Raw genomic sequence first — 21493 nt, forward strand, 5'->3', positions numbered from 1 at the left:
TCCCTTTGGTGATACCCTAATTCAACACCAATTTATTAAATTAATAGGGATTTAAAAGGCATTCTTAATAAAAATTTTGAATGACACACAACCTTTGTCCATACTCAACTTCTTGTAATCTCAAAACCTTATGCGTTTTTGTGTATTTCAGGTCTTCGTAAATGATTGCGTCTGTGAAGATGAGCAGCCTGTCTGATTCCTCTTCTCCACCAGACTCCTCGTTCCTCGCCTCCTGCCCCATTCCTCAGTGTCTCTCCATACCCATTAAAACACCTTAAAATCTTCTTCAATAAGCCTTTTCTGGGTTGGAAAGATGGTTGGAGAATTGCCTCTCTTCTTCCCAACTCTGGACAAAACACGTCCATCAGATTCACTAGCTCCTGCATTGTTCCAGCTTCCTCATTTAGAAGCTGTTACATATGGCCATAAAAATATCTAAACATAAAGGTCCATTATTTTTATCGGGCGGGTTTCCATGTGTGTGGTCAATGTTTAGTATGCATTGTGACCTAAGGCCACGACCCTAAAAGTTACTCTATAGAGCTCAAATAGTAAGGTTAACATCTCTGTTTATGTGTGAGAGAGGAGCACCATTGAATGCTGTTTACCTTCACACAGGATTTGCGCATGTACACAGTAAAACAGTGGAATGAACGGAGAGGAGAAAGGGTGGGCCGGAAAGTGGGTGCGGCCAAATATCCAACAAACAATAAAGATAAAGCAAGCAAACCTCCTGTGGTTGTATTCAAAAATAGAAACAAAATAAGAAAGCATTGTGTGTTGCGATACAAAAGATAAATAATTAGAGTGGTTTTGAGACTTATTTCATAGTTTGCTTCTAAAGATTTTGTCATTGTCTAATTTAAATTTTAGTCTTAGCTAGGAGTTTTTAAAGTACAAAAATAGCCCCAAAAACTATGTGGACACTTAAGCCTGACTTAAAAAATTATAAATGCCATTGAACTAGATTACAAAATATCAAAGCAAGTAGAATTTATTTTAAAGATGACAGCACAGGCACACTTCTTAAGCTAAATATTTCAATAAAAGAAGTGTGTACAATTATAAAAACAACAGATTTACTGTTCAAAATGAAGACAAAAGGTAATTGTACTCTTTCTGTTTGTCAAATGATTATGGACTACATCCACAGTTGATGTGATGAACTACACCTGTAGTTACTCTGCTTACATCCACTAATAATCACCTTGACAATTGTTGGTTTAAAGTAATTGATAAAAGTCAAGTTAGTTCTGAGAAAAGCTCTAGCATCATTCGTTTTCAGATCCAAATGCATTGGCATTTCTGTGTTGTGCATGCCCCATCAGTATTTTTATTGTGTTATCATAATTTAATGCACAATGTTTTTGAATATAATAAGCCTTCAGATCAATATTAAATAAACAGGGCTTCCTCTTTTAGTCAGTCCCATAATGAAATTCTCATACACTCATTCTTCATTATTGGACTGGCAGATTGGAATGGCATAATGCAACATGACATCCTCTTTTTTTTATATGGATGGTGCTTGTTATGAAATATCATTTTGTGAACAAATATAATGTAAAACAAGCCATCAGCATGTACCCTTGTTTTTATGAATATGAGTAACAGTTGAGTGGCAAGTTTTTCACTGTCGATGTGCTAAAAAAAAATAAACCTCATAGCACAATTGATTGATTGGTTGACATGCAACATTAGATTTATCATAATGTGTTTGACATGTTTTGAAGAGGTGGACTCTGTATTGCTTTACAAACTGAGATGTAAAGGCGAAAGGTTAGTTTGGAAAAAGTTTGTATAATCTCCATTATCTCAAAGTGTTTCATCAGAAAAGCATCACATTCTAATTAACATCTGCTAAACATCTTGAAAAGAGCAGATTTAGAAACACTCTTAAACATAAACATCTCAAAGACATCTGCTGAATGTCTTATTGACATCCGAGAGGAAACGTATTATAGACATATTACAGATGAGCAAGCAACCTAAAACATACATCTTCCAGATGTAAACAAACACATCAAGCACATCTGGGTGATGAATGTGTGCTATCAGAGAACGGTGTTCCATACATTTTCTAACAACATTTGGTTCTAATCTTTAAATAATGTCAGCCAAAGTTATTTGAACGTTCCCTGTAATTTAGTCAGCTTTTATCCTGAATTGAATGAGAAATTTCTTATTTCCATGTTATATGACGTGATACTTCAACTGTCTTTGAGACATTTATGCTTACATAGATTGTTTGTAAATTTGCTCTTTTTAGCAGATCTCATTTGGAATGTGATGCTTTCCTGATGAAAAGATCTAAAAGAGACATCTGAGATGTTTTGGGACACCATTTTTCTCTACCGAAAACACCATCCATTACTGCATACTTTGGGAAACTATGACATTACGAAACTGAAAACAGAATTTTCAAACGAAAGGGATTAGTGTGGATGTTGGCTGTTTCAAACAGACAAAAACAAAACTAAAACAAACAAAAAAACACAATAAAAGTTATCTAAAAAGTCCTTCTAAAGTTTTATATCTTTACATTTTCATAAATGATGACAGAATTTACATTTTGGGAGAATTATCCCTTTAAACTACGCAAGGGTGAATGGGAACTTTTATAGCTTATAGTTTTCCAATCTGTGTAACTCGAAATGGCAAAAACGAACAAATCCTGCTTCTGTTTAGTAATCTTGTACAATGTTCCATGGATCTACTATGACTTCCTAGTGTCCAATGTTCTTCTGTAAAAGAATTAGACATCTCAGCTCTGTGGCCTAGCAGGATAAAATGCATTTTTACCACTTTGACAATATCTGTGTACATTTGTAATTCTAGAATTTAGAATAATGATAAATAAAGCAAATGTAGCTATTTGTTGCTCAAAGCTGTAAAAAGTGTTATAAATCTCCATCTCTCCTTTTCTCCTTAAATAACATCTTTTCCAATCTTGTTTAATTTGGTAACAATTTACAATAAGGTTCCATTTGCTATCATTAGTTAATGCATGAGGCACCATTAACTAACACTTAATATATATTTTTACAGCATTTATTAATCTGTTAATGTTAATAAAAAATAAAATTGTTCACTTTTAGTTAATTTTAGTGCATTAACTAATGTTAACAAATACAAATTTTGATTTAAAAATTTTACTATATATGTTCAAATAAACATTAAGTAAGATTTATAAATGCTTAAATGTGTCGTTCATTGTTAGTTCATTTTAAATAATGTTAACTAATGGAAATGTATTGTAAAGTTACCTTTTTCACTTTGTTTTTGACAGGTATATCCTTTGTAAGCAATATTTTTTGTACCTTTTTTTTAGGTCTCATAGTTTTGCATTGATTGCAAATGTCATTTAAGTGTAAATAGATGTTTGTTCATAAAATATGTCCTTTTCATCTGATCATGTTGTCTTGTTTGTGTTTGGAATGATGCTTCCGTCTGTGTGCCGTTGCCCATGAAACATGCACTCTTATTTATACACAAACACACTCACAGACAGACACACATTTATATAATCAGCCATATAATTACCAATTTTAAAATAAGGTGTTTAGACAAAGAAGAGTAATTCAAATATTTTTTATTAATGAAAATATAAGTACAGTGTTTATAATCTGATAATAAAATTATTATAACAATATAATATGCTCCTATAAAATACCATCAGTTTATTTTATATTCAAATTTAAAAAATAAAACTGCTTGTTAACATGACGCATTTTTTTTTTTATCAATAACTTATGTCAACAGCACTGCTGATTTGGCAGCTAAAGATCATATCTGTAGAGTTTTTCTCAGCATTAATCAGACTATGCAGTATGATTCTTGTTAAAGACATTTCAGTTCAGAGCTTTAGGACATGAATGCTCGAACGCTCCCTCGGATGACTGCCCTGCAGATGGGGCAGTGGCGCAGACTAGCTGCGCAGTCTGTGCAGACAACCAGATGGCCACAGGGGATGAAGACCATGGAGACAAGTTTGTCCATACAGACCTTACAGGTCCTCTCTTCCTGGAGCTGTCTCAACTGCTCCTCTGGACTCATGTCTGATCGCTCTGGAAAACACACACATACAAACAAACAAGTGAAGACAGCTAAACTCACCCTGGGTCATTGGATGTTTAATGTATGAGCTGTTTTACACTCTTAAAAAAATTTAGTTTCTTCATTGATTCTTGCGGCACCTTAGAAAAGAAAATTTTTCTTAACAAATATTTTTTTCGCTGTATATTAATATTAAGAGATTTCAAAAAAGTTATTGATGTTATATTTATGGGTTCAAATATGAAGAATCTTAAATAGAAGATATTTTTGGTTTGTGGTATTGTCCTATACCAATTTGTGTTATTTCATTGTTTTGATGACATTACCATAGTTAAAAAATGTGGAAAGTATGAATAATAAAGAATGAGTACATGTTTCCAAAGTTTGACTTGTAATGTAGATTGTTTTCTAAAGAATCATAGAAGTTTCCTCTATGGCACCTCGCTGTCAAACCTTTTTAGCACTTTTTCAACCCTCCTATTGTTTAACGAAACTGCACCGTCCTTTTGTCCTTCGGGTCATTTTTTACCCCTTTTGAAAACCATAATAAAAATTGCAAAACATTTGTATTCTAATCCAGGGCATGCTGAGTGACTCCAGCCAGGTCTCCTAAGCAACCAAAATGAGAGTGGTGGTGGCGTAGTGGGCTAAAACACTGAACTGGTAATCAGAAGGTTGTAGGTTCGATCCCCACAGCCACCACCATTGTGTCATTGAGCAAGGCACTTAACTCCAGGTTGCTCTGGAGGGATTGTCCCTGTAATAAGTGCACTTTGGATAAAAGCATCTGCCAAATGCATAAATGTAAATGTAAATTGGCCCGGTTGCTAGGGAGGGTAGAGTCACATGGGGTAACCTCCTCGTGGTCGCGATTAGTGGTTCTCGCGTGGTAAGTTGTGCATGGATCACGGTGAGTAGCATGAGCCTCCACATGCTGGGAGTCTCTGCGGTGTCATGCACAACAAAAGCCACGTGATAACATTCGTTGGTTGACTGTCTCAGAAGCGGAGGCAGCTGAGTCATCCACACCCAGATTGAGGTGAGTAACCGTGCTACCAAGAGGACCTACTACAAAGTGGAAGTTTGGAATTGGGCATTCCAAATTGGGAGAAAAAGGGGATAAATAATAATAATTGTAACTGTGTAATAATAATAATAACACACACACACACACACACACACAATGTAGACCTTTCTCCCTGACTGTGACCTGCGTTCTCTTCCCACCTGCACTGCTGCCCTGCCTCTCCACAGTCTCTGAGGGAACAAACCATCCACACGTTAGAGGAGGATTGGGACATACAATAAGAGATTTCATTATATAGAATCTTATTTTTCCTCCATTTTTTTGAGGAACATGTATTTGACAAAATATACAATAGGTCTATGCTCCAAAACCTCATGGGCTGCCTACCTAGTCAGCTTTTAAAGCATAATAGGCAGACTGTTGACACAAAGGCTGTTCCTAGAGGTATACTGCCTTCTAAGATACTTAAATTTAGACAAATGCTAAGGCAGCATCTCATGTATCTTTCACAGTAATGTTAATCCCAAAATGCATTGCGACAAGCTTTATGAAAGAAAAAGCAATTCCAAGATGGTGGACAGTTAATTTACAGCTGTTTGATGAAAGTATTGTTGAAACAAAAATGTATATAATTTAAAAACAACTATTTTGCCCAATATCTGTGTGCTATTTTTTTAATGCCCATTAAAGCTGCACAGTATTTTTTTTGTCACTTTACACTTACACTGACACCTAGGGGCCTAGATGCAGCATCATTCAAACACAGTAGTTTTCAGTTAACAATATCACTGTTGAAATTCAATATTCACAGTCAGCCATAATTAATTTATTGTGTGAATTATGACCAATAAAATGCTGTTACTGAGATTCATGTGATTCTAATATGGCCGCCCCCATGAGGGGACTCTCTCCATGTAGATTTAAACAACTTTTATAAGGTTGCATCATTTCTTTTCCAAAGACAGAATTGACTATAAAAGATAACTTATAAACCTTTAAAGACAGACCTACTCTGAGGTTGTTAATCAATAATGTGTGCTCCTTTTGAATTTTATTCAACAAAATTTGTGTTTATTAAAATAATCCCTGGTAAAAAAAAAGAATTTGACAACTCAGCAGAGAAAAATCCAGCAGTCAGAGAATCATGGCAAACAAACCAAGACAAAATATACAGGCCTATAAATGAATATTTATCAATATACTTTGAATATAGGCTATCGATTCTGCACTTAGAAATAAAACGTTTTTAAATCAATTATGTAATTTGCAATGCTTCATGTTTTGTAGATCATTCCTCATTAAAGACGTGAAGTACACAATCTGATTTCTCAGATTTCTTTCTTTCTTTATTTTTCAAAAAACGGGAAAATATCACAGACCCTGAGATGGGGATTCCTACTAATATCCTCTATGATATAGTCTACTTATTGGGCCCAAGGAAAGCAGGGCCCACCTTTAAAATTTTGTCCTGGACAAATACATTTTACTGACGACCCTGATGTAGAGCGTTCACTGTGTAAATCAATCACTTATGAAGTTCCTGTTCATTTAGGATGCTGCCAGAGATGACAGCTTCCTAGTTAAGCAGTAGACAGAAAGGCAGCTCACTAGGTTTTGGAATTGAGCTATTGGCTCCCTCTAGTGCCAAATAAAAGGTATTTTGCAGCTATTTTGACGGAGGAATGATTTTGAAACAGAGGGTGCTCCACACCTGGTCTGGGCTCCCCTGTCTGCCTCTCCTCTTCCTCAGCCTGCAGGACGTCAGTCACCAGGTCAGAAACTGAGGTGTAGTGTGAGCCAGTGAGAAGATAGCGTGACTGCACCAGACTCTCCACTAGCGAGCGCTGGAAGCCCATCTGCAGCACCATCTTCACAACAGGAGACAACATCGCTGCTGCTGCCACCGAGCTCTGCTCACCCAAGACCTCTGCAAGCGGGACAGCACACAGGAACATTGGGTTCTTGTGTTAGTGTACTTGTGAGGGCAATTATTTCTGAAAATGTCCTCATAAATGCAGTTAAACGTTTTAAAACAATTGTCAGAGGATGGTCCTCACTGGGAAAAAGGTTAATAAAAGAGCAAATGAACGTCTTAATTAAAATGGTAAAGGTGTCTGTAAGGGTTAGGGTGTAGTAATTAACTTTAAATTATGTTCAATCAACAGCATTTGTGGCATAATTACCAAAGAAGAAGAAATAAAAATGGTCTCTAAGCAACTAATATATATATAAAATATAGGTATAATAATTTTAACATGATTTTAGTTTGATATAATCTGGGATTATCGGTGTTGCTGCGTTTACCAGATAATAAAGCATTACGGCGTCATGACAACAAAGTTTTAATATTGGATATTTACACAAATAAGGTTATAATTATCAACATTTTACCGCAAATGCTAAGAGAAAAGGCTTTGAAAAGTACAGCCCTTATTCCAAAAAAGTTGGGACAGTTGAGTGTTTAGTAGTATATGTACATCTAGAAATTTGAGATACTGGCACACTGCTAACCATTCCAATTTATTGACAAATTTCCACCCAGAATAGGTCTTCTTCAGGTCAAACAAATGGGTCTTTGACCTGACAAAAGACCTATTTTGGGTTGAAACTTTGTCACTAAATTGGAATTGGTTAGCAGTGTGCCAGCATCACACTTTGTTTTATGTACTGTCGAGTGTTTACAACTGTATAACGTCACCATTTCTTCTAATAACTTTTTTAGCGTTTGGGCACTGAAGGCACAAGTTTTTTAATTATGCAGGTCTTCAGCTGAGAAACTGTACATACTGTGACACACATTCTGAATTGGAGACAGGTCAGGCCAAACTAGCACCCGCACTTGTTTACACAGTCATGCACTTGTAATCCGGGCAGTATATGGTTTGACATTGTCCTGCTGGAAACCACCTCTGAATACACATGATCTCTAGATCTGATGTCACAGTTTTAAAAACCGTTATGCATTTCTAATTGATGTCATGAAATGGCCTCAGCAATACTTCGGTAAACCTTTGTCAGTCATCACCATTCGCTGCTGCATCCACCAGGACAAGTTAAGTCTTTACTATACAAAGCAGAAGCCATACATCAACACTGTCCAGAAGCACCACCAACTTCTATGGGCTCGGTCTCATCTTAGATGGAAAGTAGAACGTTGGAATCGAGTCCACATTTCAAACATCTGCAGCACCGTCTTCACAACAGGAGACAACATCGCTGCTGCTGCCACCGAGCTCTGCTCACCCAACACCTCTGCAAGCGGGACAGCACACAGGAACATTGGGTTCTTGTGTTAGTGTACTTGTGAGGGCAAATATTTCTGAAAATGTCCTCATAAATGCAGTTAAATGTTTTAAAACAATTGTCCGAGGATGGTCCTGAGAAAAAGGTTAATAAAAGAGCAAATTAATGTCTTAATTAAAATGGTAAAGGTGTCTGTAATGTTAGGGTTTAGTAATAATGTTCGTGGTTCAATACAAGTTAAACTCAATCGACAGCATTTGTGGCATAATTACCAAAAAAAAAAAAAAAAAGGTCTCTAAGCAACTAATACAGTCACAGCACGGCACTGACAATGGAAGTGAATGGGGCCAGTCCTTTAACATTAAAATACACATTGTTTCAAAAGTATAGGCACAAGATAGGTATGATTTTAATTTGATAAAATCTGGGATTATTGGTGTTGCTGCATGCTGCAGTAAAAAACAGCTGTCGTGTCCAGAGAGGAAAAGGGCCATCCAAGCTTTTATCAACGTCAGGTCCAAAATACAGTATCTGTCATGGTATGAGGTGTTTCAGTGCCCGAGGCATGGGTAACAAGCACATCTGTGTGAGGTACCATTAATGCAGAAAGATTTGTACAACTTTTAAAGCAACATATGCTGCCATCCAGACACCACCTTTTAAAGGGACATCCCTGCATTGTCCAGCTGGACAATGCCAAACCACATACTGCCTGGATTACAAGTATAATGCAAGTTCTACACACATAAATGGAGACCAATGAAGACTTGACAAAGCCAACATACTGTTATTCTACAAACTTGCCTTGGGTTTTTTCAAAATCCTTAAACTGAGACAAAAATGACTGACTGCTCTTAGCACTTTCAATCTACATCCACTAAACTAAGCCAGAGACTATTTAGCAGAGATGGGGCACTTCTATTAAAATGAATGGGAGAAATTGGAACGGCCAACGGTCAACGGATGTAGAAAGGAAGTCCCGCCTTACAGGTAAAAGAGCCAATCACCTTTTAGATACAGACATCATAACCAACTGTTTTGGATATTCCGTTCTTTCCCCATTCAAGTAGATAGGAGCTGAACTTTTTACGCTTGTTTACATAGAAATATTGTTCCAAAGATGGCTGCCGAGTGAACTGACTTACTAAAAAGACATTGACTAAGCACAGACCTTCAGAATGTTCTGTATAAGCATGCTAAATATTTTCTATATACTCAGAATTATGATTTTCTGTTTCCAGAAATGCCTAGCAACCAGAGAGAACTCCCTAACAACAAGATAGAACAGCCTAGAAATGCCTGGCAATCAGGCAGAACACTCTAGCAACCACTCAGACAACCTTAGCAACCTATTTATCTGAAATGTTGTCCATTTGTCTGACTTTCTGTCTGATTGTGAGGCCTGTATATCCTTTAAACTGTAAGCTTTTCAACCTTTCAGACACAACTTGGTCAAGCCAACATCAAAGATAGCAGTTAATGTTACGAGACTTTAGCAGAACACAAGAAATTGGAATCAAATACATGTGAAATCTTAAACCACTGTTGAGGCTCCCACATGTTCCATTTTACTGACTGGCCTGTTTTATTTGCTTTTTGATTAAAATTGTCACATTACCTGTATGAACTTCCATTCGCTTACCTGAGCTCACACTCCCTACAGTTGATGATAGTGATCCACCCTTTAAAAAAGAAAACCGTTAAAGCCCTAAACCACATCCTAAAATGACTTAGCTGCTAAACACAAAATAAACATTTGATTCGCTTTCATGACTATTTCTCACCACTCTCTCACTCATGTTGATGTAAGACTGCTGGATGTTGCTCACATATTCCCGTCCTCTGGATTGCAGCAAATATTCACATCTTTGGAAGCACAAGACAGACAAAATGTGGAATAATCATAATTGTCTATTCTTGAGAAAAGCTTACATAAATTTCAATTTTGTAATAAATCCCTTTAGGCTTCAAGACAAAAGTTGTTAATTTTAGAATAAAACATGAACATGTTTTTATTATGATTAATATATTGTGTAGTGTTGTATTATTAGATTATATTGCAGGAACTTCTTGTTGTCTGATTTTTTTTATATGTGAGCAATAATTCAGTACTCACTGTGGAAACCATTTGGCGTGTTCTTGCCAGGGCTCATCTCCTGGTTCCCAGTTCCTCAGACCGCCATCACAAAAGAAACACTTAACATTGTCACCATGACCTGAGAAACAGAGGCAATATGGTATTAACATCTCACAACTGCACAATATACATTGCAATGCACATACAAAACCAATATGCACTGTAAAAGAAAAATCACAACAACAGGGCCATAATGCCATAGCAATAAGGGGACATATATATTGGTTAATTTTTTTAAACAATTAAAATTAAGATAAATATTAACTCCCCAATCTTGACTATTTGGTAATGGACTAGCTATAACTATTTTGATCTTTGTTATCATCCATTTAAATTAAAATGTATGCCATTTCTTCTCTATTTATTTATTTATTTATTTTTTCATATTTTATTTTATTGTATTATTATTATTGTAATTCAAGTAAAAAATACAGTTCTATTTAATCTGACTGAATTAACCGGACTACATTAGGTTACACCAATAAAAAAATATTTCTTATAATTTCCAGAAATAAATCCATAAAGAAAAATGATGAGTTTAATAGAAGTTAAGTGAAATAGACAGCATTTGTAGCATAATATTGATAACCACAAAACATTTTTTTTACTTGCCATTACTTGCCATTTTACTTCATTAAAAAGATCAAAAAATCTGGGTTACATTGAGGCACTTACAATAGAAGTGAATCGAGGACAATCCATAAATGTTAAAATTCTCACTGTTTCGAATGTATAGCCATAAGACATAAACAATATGCGTGTTAACATAACTTCAGTGTGATAAAATCACTAACTTTCTTTTTCTGTGTAAATTTATTGTTAATTTTACAACTTTGTTGCCATAATGATGTAATGTCAAAACCCCTAAAATGACTGTAAAAATTACCCTTTAAAGGTGCACTCAAAATTTTAATTTTGCAATATATGTAAGACATCATGACCACTCACATTAAAAAGAAGATTCCAGTAATATCAGTAACCTTATAAAAGTGGTTTTATACTACATGGGGCAGGGGCTGCCATTTTAGAATCACATGACCAGCAGAATACTACTTGTCTAATCTCAGTAACTGTCTTGTTATTGGACACTCTCAGTCTTGAATTAAATTAATCAGGGCTGATTGTGAATACTGAATTTCTACAATGGCATCTGAAACTGAATTTTTTTTATTTCAAATGATGCTGCATCCAAGCCGCTGTCAGCGTAAGTCCAAGAAGTCCAAAGACACAAAGAAAAGTGCACCTTTAAACAACTTTACAGCCCAAGTAATACATGAATTTTAACAGAAAAATTAATGTAAGTGCTTTTATAAAATTCTAAGCTTCACATTTCTGACTTTAAACCCTCCACAAATTCACCACATTAACTTCCAGTGTAAGTGCACATCGATTTGTTTTTCTTTTTTTAAGAAAAGTAGGGACAGGTCGACATTGTTTTTTGTGTTAATCAACATTGACACAAATGCTGTCGATTAAGTTTAACTTGTGCTGAACCCGGAACATTCCTTTAACAATTGTACTTTTTTACAATTACGTTTTTTAAAACAAATTTACTGTAAAAAAAAATGCAAGGAAGAATTTAACTTTGCCACCACTTTTATTTTGCTTCAAATTTAAGGCGGCAAACAAATTGTGGCATCAAATTAAAGAATTCAAAATATTTTGAAGGGAACGTTTTTATACAGTTATCATACATTTGTCTTGTTTATTGTATATCAAGAGAATTCATTTCATTTCTCTCTGATAAAATGAAGAAGGCATTTTTGAGTTGCCTACATTGTATTTCTAAAAGGAACAGCAAGAATAATTCTGTTTTCAGAATAATAACGCGCACGCGCTGAACTGGGCAGCGCTCGCGGTCTCTAGTTCATTCGGCTCATTCACAGCAATGCGCGTGACTGCAGGGGCGCGTGACTGAGCGGCCAGAAAAGGGAAGCAGCAAAGTTTCGCTGCTCCACTGAATCGAAACCGCATAAAATTACAGTTATAACTTAATAGGAGAAGTAAGAAAATATGCTAACTTTTCTCTCCAATAGGCCCTTGCTTTATCGAAACATACCTGTATAGAAAAAGCCAGCTCGCGCCAGTGTGTCAGGCTGTACTGTAGCTCCAGTGGGCCAGTTGTGATAAGTGGCCAGTCTGTTGTCCACTGACTCCATCTCCGGGTACACCGCCTGCCCGGACACCACCTGTTCGTCCACGGCCAGCCGCTGCAGTTGACTCAAGAGCTGTCCGTCCACAGAATCAGACGAGCCCAGCGGAACATTGCCCACATCTCTGCCTATCACAAAGCCGCATGTGGGGAAATGCTTCTCATGTTCGCCCAATGGGGTATCCCCATGAACCCAGTGTCTCAGTATCCCATCACAACAGAAGCACTGCACCGTATCACCGCGTGCCAGATAGAAAAACCCCGCCCGGGCCAGATCCGCAGGGCTCACCGGCGCATCTCTGGACCAGTTTTGGAAAGTCTGGAGTCTCTCCTCCTCACTCCGCATCCCGAGCTGAACCTCCGCCACCATCTGCGTACTCCTCTCGCGTTCATGTCCACGATCTGCCCTCATCCTGCTCATCTTCCATAGTGGACCATCCAAGTGTGCTTCGATCAACCCCCCTCCGCTAGCCATACAGCCTATTATTGCCTGTAACAGAACACATTTCCAGAATAGGCAGTGATCAAAATGGTCCACCTTGAGGCCAAGCTCTGAATAACTTTCACCTTTCATGGTTATCTTCTCTGGTAAATTTGAAACTTTCACATACCTAGGAAATATTTTATTTAAAATATATATTTTGCATCATAATTAAAACACTCATGGAATGATCGAATATTAAAGATATTCGTGACAAAAAGAAAAAAGAGGCTGCTTTCAAAGTAAACCTTTAACTCATCAATTGAAGTCATATAGAGTAGAATCTATGTGAAAGTAAATTACTTATTCATAATTGAAAATGTTACAAAAAGGATTCATATTTTTTAATTAAATAATACATTGAAAAGTCACATATTCATTTGTTTATTTATTAAATGTTTATTTTATTGAAACAGTAATGTTTACACGAACATGTACATAATAGCACAAGCATAGCACTGTAACATTAGAGTAATAAAAGTTACATCACTTAAGGGGGATTTTTGAACAAATCATCATACCTTACACAACCTTTGGACTTTTTGTTATTTGTTATTACAGATTTAAAGATTGCAAATAATTTTCAAACTCTACAATGCAAATCCAGACAGTTGGGGATAAGTGTGCACATTTTTGCTTATGAATATAACATTTTGTGAACAAAATAAAAAGGTTATTAATTTATTCATTTATGAGTAAAATAATGTCTGTGGTAAACATTAGTTGAAAATACTTGGACATTTTGTTCTACAACATAAATTACAATCAGGGAATGAACATAACAAACACTACAAACATAGAATAGAAGAATCCTTGATTTTGGTCACACATTATACACACAGATTTTTGCATATATACAACTGCTTTAAAAAATATTTTTGTTGCTAACGAGTTGCAAGAGAAGGACTACAAATACCACAAGCATATGGAATTGTTTTTTGTTTGTTTTTTGGTGGTGGTAGGAGAAACAAGTGCACACAGAACATTACAGTGAGATACAGGATGTAAAACAAGGTAAGAGTATAACTAGACACAAATAATAGGACATATAACATAATGGCGTATGTACATGTGCAAGTGGTAATATATGTGCAAGTAGGGGTGTGTACAGTTATTTAATTATATGTGAATTTACATGTACATGAGATATGTATTTACATTGCTGCACTATGGGGAGTCCTGAGGCAGTTTAATTGTTCATGAAGAAAATGGGTTGAGGGTATAAACTGTTCTTGTGCCTGTATGTCATGGCGCTCAGTAGTCTGGAGCGCCGGCCAGAGGGCAACAGTTCAAAGAGGGAGTGGGCAGGGTATGTAAGGTACAGAGTGATTCTATGTGCACGTTTCCTCACTCTGGAGAGGTACAGGTCTTTGAAGGGGGGCAGGAGGGCACCAATAATTCTCTCTGCAGTCCTGACTGACCATTGTTATTTCCTTCTGTCTGATTTGGTGGCTGAACCAAACCAGACAGTTATAGATGTACTCAGGACAGACACAATGATGGCTGAGTAGAACTATGACAGCAGCTCCTGTGGGAGGCTGAACTTCCTCAGCTGGCGAAGTATATACAACCTCTGCTGAGCCTTCTTCTCAATGGAGTCTATGTGGGTGTCCCATTTCAGGTCCTGAGAGATTAACTTATGCAAAGCAATGCCCACGTGCGGTCCATTTTAATGGCCCGATGAGGTCCATATCAATTCTTTCTAAGGGGACCTCGATTAACGGTAGAGGGCAAGATGATGCTTTTGGTGTGATGGATTCACCAACTGACATTCACGTCATGCTACACACCACCTGCGAATGTCCTCGAGAATGCCAAAAAATGGCACAAAAAAACGGGTTAAGTGTTCTTTCCTGTCCTAAATGGCCAGCCATTGGATTATGGTGAGCCATCTGGAAGAGAGCTTCCCGATGGCTCTTTGGGACTAATAACTGGGTTGTATTTTCTTTTGTTTGAGTGTCCTGTGTCACTTGATACAACCTATCTTTGATAATTGAAAAATAAGGGTATGTGAGTGCGGCGTCAGGCTGGAGCCATTGACCATCGATTACTTTCACTTGGTCAAATGAGTGTCTGAGGGACTCATCACGTGACTGCTCTAGTGTGAAATCCCCTTCAGGGAACCCCCTGAGGGCGAGGACTCCCTCCCTTGCGTCATTTTGACATGGAGCAGATGTAGACAGCCCTGGCACCACCTCCCCAGCCATAGCATTGCATGTCACACACCAAGGCATTGTTTCACATGACCCATCCGCACATATTTCCCTTAACAACTTCTTGAAATCAGGCCAATTAGCCCCCAAAATTAGCGGATGGGTGAGGTGGGAATTAACCGCGGCCTCCACTGTATGTTTATCCCTTGAAGAGTATCTCAATGGTAACCACCGGATACCCCCATGCACACACACCATACCTTCACCCAACTATTTGTGCCCAATGCCCCGTCTTGTACTAAACATTGGTGGATGGAGGTTTTAGAACAGCCAGAATCCACCAAAGCTTGATATGTATCCCTCTGGGTACTCACCGGTATCTGATGAGCCTCAGCTTATTAGAAGTTCTGTCCTGTACCAGCTGCAGAATGGCTCTCTTCAAATCAACATCAAGTTGGCTGTGGGGAGCTGTTGGGCTGCAAGCTGCACTTCCCCGGAGAGTAGTGGCAACATTTGGGATGCCCACTGGTCAGGTGGTCATTCCCACTCCTCACCGGTCTTCTCAAAGAGGTTGAGATATGCTTCAGGATCGGCGGCCGGCCCCATTTTGACGAGGGTGAATGGTTGGACTGCCGGGGTGGGCTCCGGGGCCACAGCAGCAACCCCTTCGAGTCAGGCTCCTGCTCCAGCCGCAGCTCGACGAGGGCCCGATGCTGGTTCTGTTGGATGCCAGCAAGGGTCTTGATGTTCCCACCACTTCTCAAGACACTCACTTGAGAAGTGGTGGGGACATTATTGGTAAAGGCAAAAGTGGTAGGGACATGTCCTACCTGTAAATAATGCCTATAACTGCTACATGGCGTTCAAACGAAAGTCCACGTTATTTTTTCATTTTATTGCATCGTATGTATTCTTAGGCAGATATCAGCATAGGTTTGAGGTAGTGGCTTAGAAATTGCCCAGTAACCAGTTATTTATACAATGGAACTTTTTAACTAAAGCAACCTACACAGATCCTGCATTTATCCCACGCACAGCAGCATTTTTAAAATGTTGTTGATGAGGAAAATAAATAAAAGAAAGTCACGTCCAAGCCAAACCCACAATTCGTTTTAATTATTATCAACACTCTTCGACTAGACGAGTTCTCTCAGGTTAAGAACTTGCAAGTAGAGGAGAAATATGATCAAGTGGACACCTTAACAGAACAAAAACACCAAAGCTTTTTGTCATAATATTTAGAAAAAACAATGTTTAGGTTGAACGAAGCCTGTTTACCCAGTAAGTTTACTGTAAATTAGCCTTTATGAGCTGTTTAAAGGGATAGTTCACCCAAAAATGAAAGTTCTCTCATCATTCACTCACCGTCATGCTATCCTAGATGTGTATGAATTTATTTTATCTGCAGAACACAAATTAAGATTTTTAGAGGAATGTTTTAGTTCTGAAGGTCCACACAGTGCAAGTGAATGGGGAGCAGAACTCAGAGATCAGCAGTCTCCAGTCGTTAAATCAATGTCTTCAGAAGCGATATGATAGGTGAATAACTGATCAATCTTTAAGTCCTTTTCTACAATACATCTACACTTTCACATTCAGCCACCCTCTGGTTTGAGATAAAATGTTTTTTTTTTTATTTATATAAAAAAAAAAATCACTTGAATATTGATCTGTTTCTCACCCGCACCTATCATAATGCTTCTGAAGACATGGATTTAACCACTAGAGTCTTGTGGATTACTTTTATGCTGCCTTTATGTGATTTATGGAGCTTCAAAGTTCTGGTCACCATTCACTTGCATTGTATGGACCTACAAAGCTGACATATTCTTCTAAAAATCTTTATTTGTGTTCTACAGAAGAAAGAAAGTCATACACTGGGATAGCATGAGGGTGAGTAAATAATGAGAATGAAATATTCCTTTGTTTAATGGGAAAAAAGAGAGTGTAATATGATTGCAATGAGTGGTATTTTATAACAAAAAGTAAAACATGAATGAATAAATTATTTATTTGAATTTTTCTAATTAATATATATGGCAAGTTGTTGTATTGCATTTAAAGGTCTATGAAAAGTTATTAACTCATCATTTCACAACAGATTGTTGAGGGCATTAAATGCAATAGGAATTGTGTTTTTCCTCAAAAGTACAGAAGGAAACTGAATCATTAAGAGGAATTGGAATCTGAAATGGAATTTTTACATTCCTTGTCATTTCGTTCCCTGTTATTTATTTAGTATAAGTGATCATAAAGCTATAAAGTTGTTGAAAGAGTCCCCAACATGCACGTTCAACGGTTTTGTGAATGTGTGTGTTTGCTTAGGTATAAATAGAAGCATCAAGTTCAACTCTATGGCCGAGGCTTCATTGCCGCCATTGGAGTAAGCCACACTTATCATTTGACCTACAATACTTCTGTATATGAACCTCTGTGTAATTTACACTGCAATTCAAAATGTAAATGTATTTATGCATCTTCTACAGACAGCGTCTCAAGGAGGTCCGTAAAAAGGAGGCTAACCAGTGCTGGGACGACAGGCACTGGTCTCATAAGGAACTAGATGAGATGACGGACAGAGACTGGATAATCTTCAGAGAAGACTACAGCATCACAAACAAAGGAGGCAAGATCCCCAACCCTATCCGCAACTGGAAGGAGTATTTTATAAGTTCAGCTAATCATGTTTCATGCACAACAGATTCATGTTTTATTTTTCCTGTGTTGGGTCCATTTTTCAGTTACGATATGATACCAAGTTCAGTGTCCTTTTAAAAGCTAGTTCACTCAGCTCACAAGTTTTGTGGTAATGTTTATGTTGTATAGAATTATTATTTTAGAAGTTATGAAATGCTTGGCTACATGTTACCAATAACTTCCTTGTAAATGTACCGCCTTGCTCATTCCCTTATTGGTCTGGATCAGCACCATGCCTAAGAATGACAGGTGAGAGCTCACTTAACCAACTAATATTCTGTCATACTTTTATATGCCAACACTTATTTTGCATAATCAGATCAAATGTGGAAAAGTCTCCGTTAATCATGTCTGCATGTTGACTCTAGAATTGAGGACTCCGTACAGGGGCCGTATGCCGTTATTCTGGCCCTCACTCATAAGGAGGAGGAGGCCATTCAATTTGGGAAACTGCTGGGGATCCGGATGGTAGCTGTGATTGTGGAATATCCAGAGAAGATCAAGGTTTCAAACTAAGAAAGGGTTGTGAGGTGAGAGTAGTCAAGGATAGTAATTATATATAATACTGTTTAAAAACTGAATTCTAATAATAATTGTTATAATTGAAAGTGTTGGGCATCAATCATCTATATCACCCCATATGCTTCTAGATCTGATCTTTATTTTTATCTTCACCCTCACATTATCATAGCCACACCCGGTGAATCATTTGATCAACGTGTTGGAGAACCGATAACTCATCCTGAGCAGGTGCACATATGTAGTACTGGACGAAGCCGACAGAATGATTGATGTGGGATTTGAACCCAACATACAGAAGATTCTAGAATACATTCCTGTGACTAAGCAGAAGCCAGACACAGATGATGCTATGGACCCTGAAAAAATTATGCAGAACTTTGAGTCTGGCAAACATAAAGACAGGTAACAGATACAGTCATCACACCCTCATTTTCAGCAGAATCTGAATCACCTTTTGAATCTGTTTGATATCAAATGATGTAATACAGGTTCATTAATAGAGTCTGACATAAAATATCAAGTTTTCTAAAGCTTTCTTTATTTTTTATTTCATGTCATCTTTGTAATCTTTCCAGACCGTCATGTTTACAGCCACTATGTCTCCAGCAGTGGAGATTTTGGCCAGGAGTTATGTCCGGTGCCCCGTGGTAGTGTACATCGGTTCTTCAGGCAAACCTCAAGAGAAAGATCATCCTCATGTCATAGGGTGAAAAGAGGTCACACACTAACTTTTATATGCATGCATGAGCAGATGACAAATTTGACTTAAAAACATTTTCTCTGTGTAAAGTAAACTGGAAGAATCTGTTGGAGGTTCTGGTGCATGGCTTGGATCCGCACATCATCATCTTCAGTAACCAAAAGAAGGGTTGTGATGTACTGGCTAAGTCTTTGGAGAAGATGGGCATAAGTGCACAGTGTTTATTATTATTATCATCATCAATTTCTCAACAGAGCAAAAGGAGAATTTGCACAATAAATTACACTTTTTTCAAAACCCAGTGCATTGGCTGTACGAGTGCAGTTCCCTTCCGAGGGAACTCGCACTGCGTCGTTGAAAACGACTCTTTGGAGAACGCTCCTTAGCGTGCGCCTCTGAATTATGAATGAAACTATTCCAATCTTGATTGGTGTTGCGTCATGACGTAACATGTGACGGCATAACCGGATGCATAAAAGTGACGCCGGTACACATACACATTAGCTTTCGCTCTTCAGCAAGCGCTCTATGTTGAAATTGTTTGTCTTATTTGGTGTTGTTTGTCTGATTTAAAAATATTATGGTCACCGAACAGTTCAAGAAGTGCGTGCACTCCTGCCCTCGTTTCATTACGGGTAGGGACACGCACGCTTTATGTGTGAACTGTTTGGGAGCACAGCACGCACAGGCAGCTCTCGAGGGATCTGCCTGTGAAAGTTGTGAAGCACTACCCATGAGAGTGCTGTGCTCCGGTTGGCGTGCTTCGATGAGCACGGTCAGGCTCGCGTTCCCCACGGTTTTGGTCCCGCGTCTGTTGAGGCAGCGCGGCGATTGAAATCGCGGGGTTCGCAGCGGATTTTGCAGATGAGAATGAGACTGCTGCGGCACGTTCTCATTCTTCGTTTGAGGATCCCGAGCCTACTGTGAGTGGTGCAGAAGCCCGCGTCGCGGCTTCTTCTGCCCATGATCAGGTCCCCTTGCTTGAGCTCACTGCTTCCGAGGAAGTGGATATGCTCAGCATCGATGCAGACGACCGTGAGCCAAGCACGCCCGTTTTTGGCCAAGCTTATGAGGAGCTGATTGAGGTTGTGACGCGTGCGTGGCCAGACTGAATATCAGCTGGCCACAAAATGAGCAGGGAACGCAAGTTGAAAGCAATTAGACGTGCGTTTCCTGCGGCACAGATCACAAACTCAGCGCCGGGGTTTGCCGTTTATCCCCGATCTCCACAAAGATATCTAAAACGAGATCGTGGGGTAAACCGCATTCGATCCCGTATCTCCAGCCCCAGTGTTTGATTACAGATGATGTTTTGGGGGCACGGTATATGGGCTAAAACCCGGCGCTGCCTAGTAAGCCCTGCAGAGATACATCTGCTTTAATAAGTAGGGCTTACATGGCCGCACACTATCGGTGTTGGTTTCCGCCGTCTCTGACGCTTCGGGCCACATCAATTTCCAGCGAACGTACAGCGAACGTTCGTGTCAAAAATAAAAATAAAATAAATAAATAAATAAAAACAGCAAGCATCAATTGTGGTCACAAGAACCGTATCGACTAAATCCTGCCGGTTTCCGCTTCAGGAAGTCGGGAACAGTGCTCGAAAAACACCGAGACCAGCCTCGAGAGGCTGGTTCCCTTAGTTGAAGCTTCAGGAAAGAGGTCCTACCGAGGTGGTAGAACCTCGGAGGGCTGTCCCCGCTGCAGAGCAACCGAGGTTGCTCTCACAGCGGAGTCCTCAGGAAATCGGTGTCGGTTCCCGCCGTCTCTGACGCTCGGGCCACATCAATTTCCAGCTGAACGCACACCGTGCCGTTACGTGTCAAAAAAAAACAAGCATCAGTGGTGGTCACAGAAACCGTATCGACTAAATCCTGCCGGTCTTTCGCTTCAGGAAGTCGAGAACAGTGCTTGAAAAACACCGAGACCAGCCTCGAGAGGCTGGTTCCCTTAGTTGAAGCTGGGATAGAGGTCCTACCGAGGTGGTAGAACCTCGGAGGGCAACCGAGGTTGCTCTCGCAGCGAGTCCTCAGGAAATCGGTGTCGGTTCCGCCGTCTCTGACGCTTCGGGCCACATCAATTTCAAAAAATAAAAACACACATCAATTGTGGTCACAAGGACTGTATCGACTAAATCCTGCCGGTATCTCGCTTCAGGAAGTCGAGAACAGTGCTCGAAAAACACCGAGACCAGCCTCGAGAGGCTGGTTCCCGTAGTAGATTTTGTAGAGGCATGGAATCATCTTCCCAACATATCTGCATGGGTCCTGCATATAATAAAATCAGGGTACAAACTGCAGTTCGGGCACCGCCCCCAAATTCTCT

At 38.7% G+C, this 21493-nt stretch overlaps 2 protein-coding genes and 1 pseudogene across 6 annotated transcripts in view; 2 read left to right on the plus strand and 1 right to left on the minus strand.

The window, feature by feature from the left end:
- Window positions 1-3341, plus strand: part of LOC127628988 (sodium/potassium-transporting ATPase subunit beta-1-interacting protein 3-like) — a 96841-nt gene extending 93500 nt beyond the window's left edge. For both annotated transcript variants that reach the window (XM_052105995.1, XM_052105996.1), the window contains one exon: window positions 152-3341. In XM_052105995.1, the coding sequence (XP_051961955.1) occupies window positions 152-161 (10 nt within the window). In that variant the 3' untranslated portion in view covers window positions 162-3341. The remainder of the gene's footprint in view (window positions 1-151) is intronic.
- A 28-nt stretch (window positions 3342-3369) lies between these two features.
- Window positions 3370-13098, minus strand: LOC127628987 (baculoviral IAP repeat-containing protein 7-like). Of its 4 annotated transcripts, none has more exons than XM_052105991.1 (7): window positions 12523-13098; window positions 10443-10542; window positions 10111-10192; window positions 9969-10008; window positions 6795-7010; window positions 5248-5313; window positions 3370-4067 (listed from the first exon to the last, which is right to left on the minus strand). In XM_052105991.1, exons 1-7 carry the CDS (start codon window positions 13088-13090, stop codon window positions 3865-3867), a joined length of 1275 nt encoding a protein of 424 aa, XP_051961951.1. In that variant the 5' UTR covers window positions 13091-13098; the 3' UTR covers window positions 3370-3864. The 4 variants fall into 4 exon arrangements, with proteins under 4 accessions (XP_051961951.1, XP_051961953.1, XP_051961952.1 ...); XM_052105992.1 differs by having other exon boundaries at window positions 3371-4067; window positions 5284-5313; XM_052105994.1 differs by having other exon boundaries at window positions 3956-4067; window positions 5239-5313.
- Window positions 13099-14343: 1245 nt separating this feature from the next.
- Window positions 14344-21493, plus strand: part of LOC127628529 (probable ATP-dependent RNA helicase DDX23) — a 30532-nt pseudogene continuing 23382 nt past the window's right edge.

The sequence above is a fragment of the Xyrauchen texanus genome, chromosome 35 (assembly GCF_025860055.1).
Source record: "Xyrauchen texanus isolate HMW12.3.18 chromosome 35, RBS_HiC_50CHRs, whole genome shotgun sequence".
Lineage (NCBI taxonomy): Eukaryota > Metazoa > Chordata > Actinopteri > Cypriniformes > Catostomidae > Xyrauchen > Xyrauchen texanus.

What these genes read in the sequence shown, in the direction of transcription:
- LOC127628987 (XM_052105991.1), bottom strand. Translation starts at nt 13,090, where the DNA reads ATGGCTAGCGGAGGGGGGTTGATCGAAGCACACTTGGATGGTCCACTA. An exon ending in CACGCCAAATGGTTTCCACA is followed by an intron (nt 10,193 to 10,442) that starts GTGAGTACTGAA and finishes GTGCTTCCAAAG; the next exon opens with ATGTGAATATTTGCTGCAAT. An exon ending in TGTAGGGAGTGTGAGCTCAG is followed by an intron (nt 7,011 to 9,968) that starts GTAAGCGAATGG and finishes TCCCGCTTGCAG; the next exon opens with AGGTCTTGGGTGAGCAGAGC.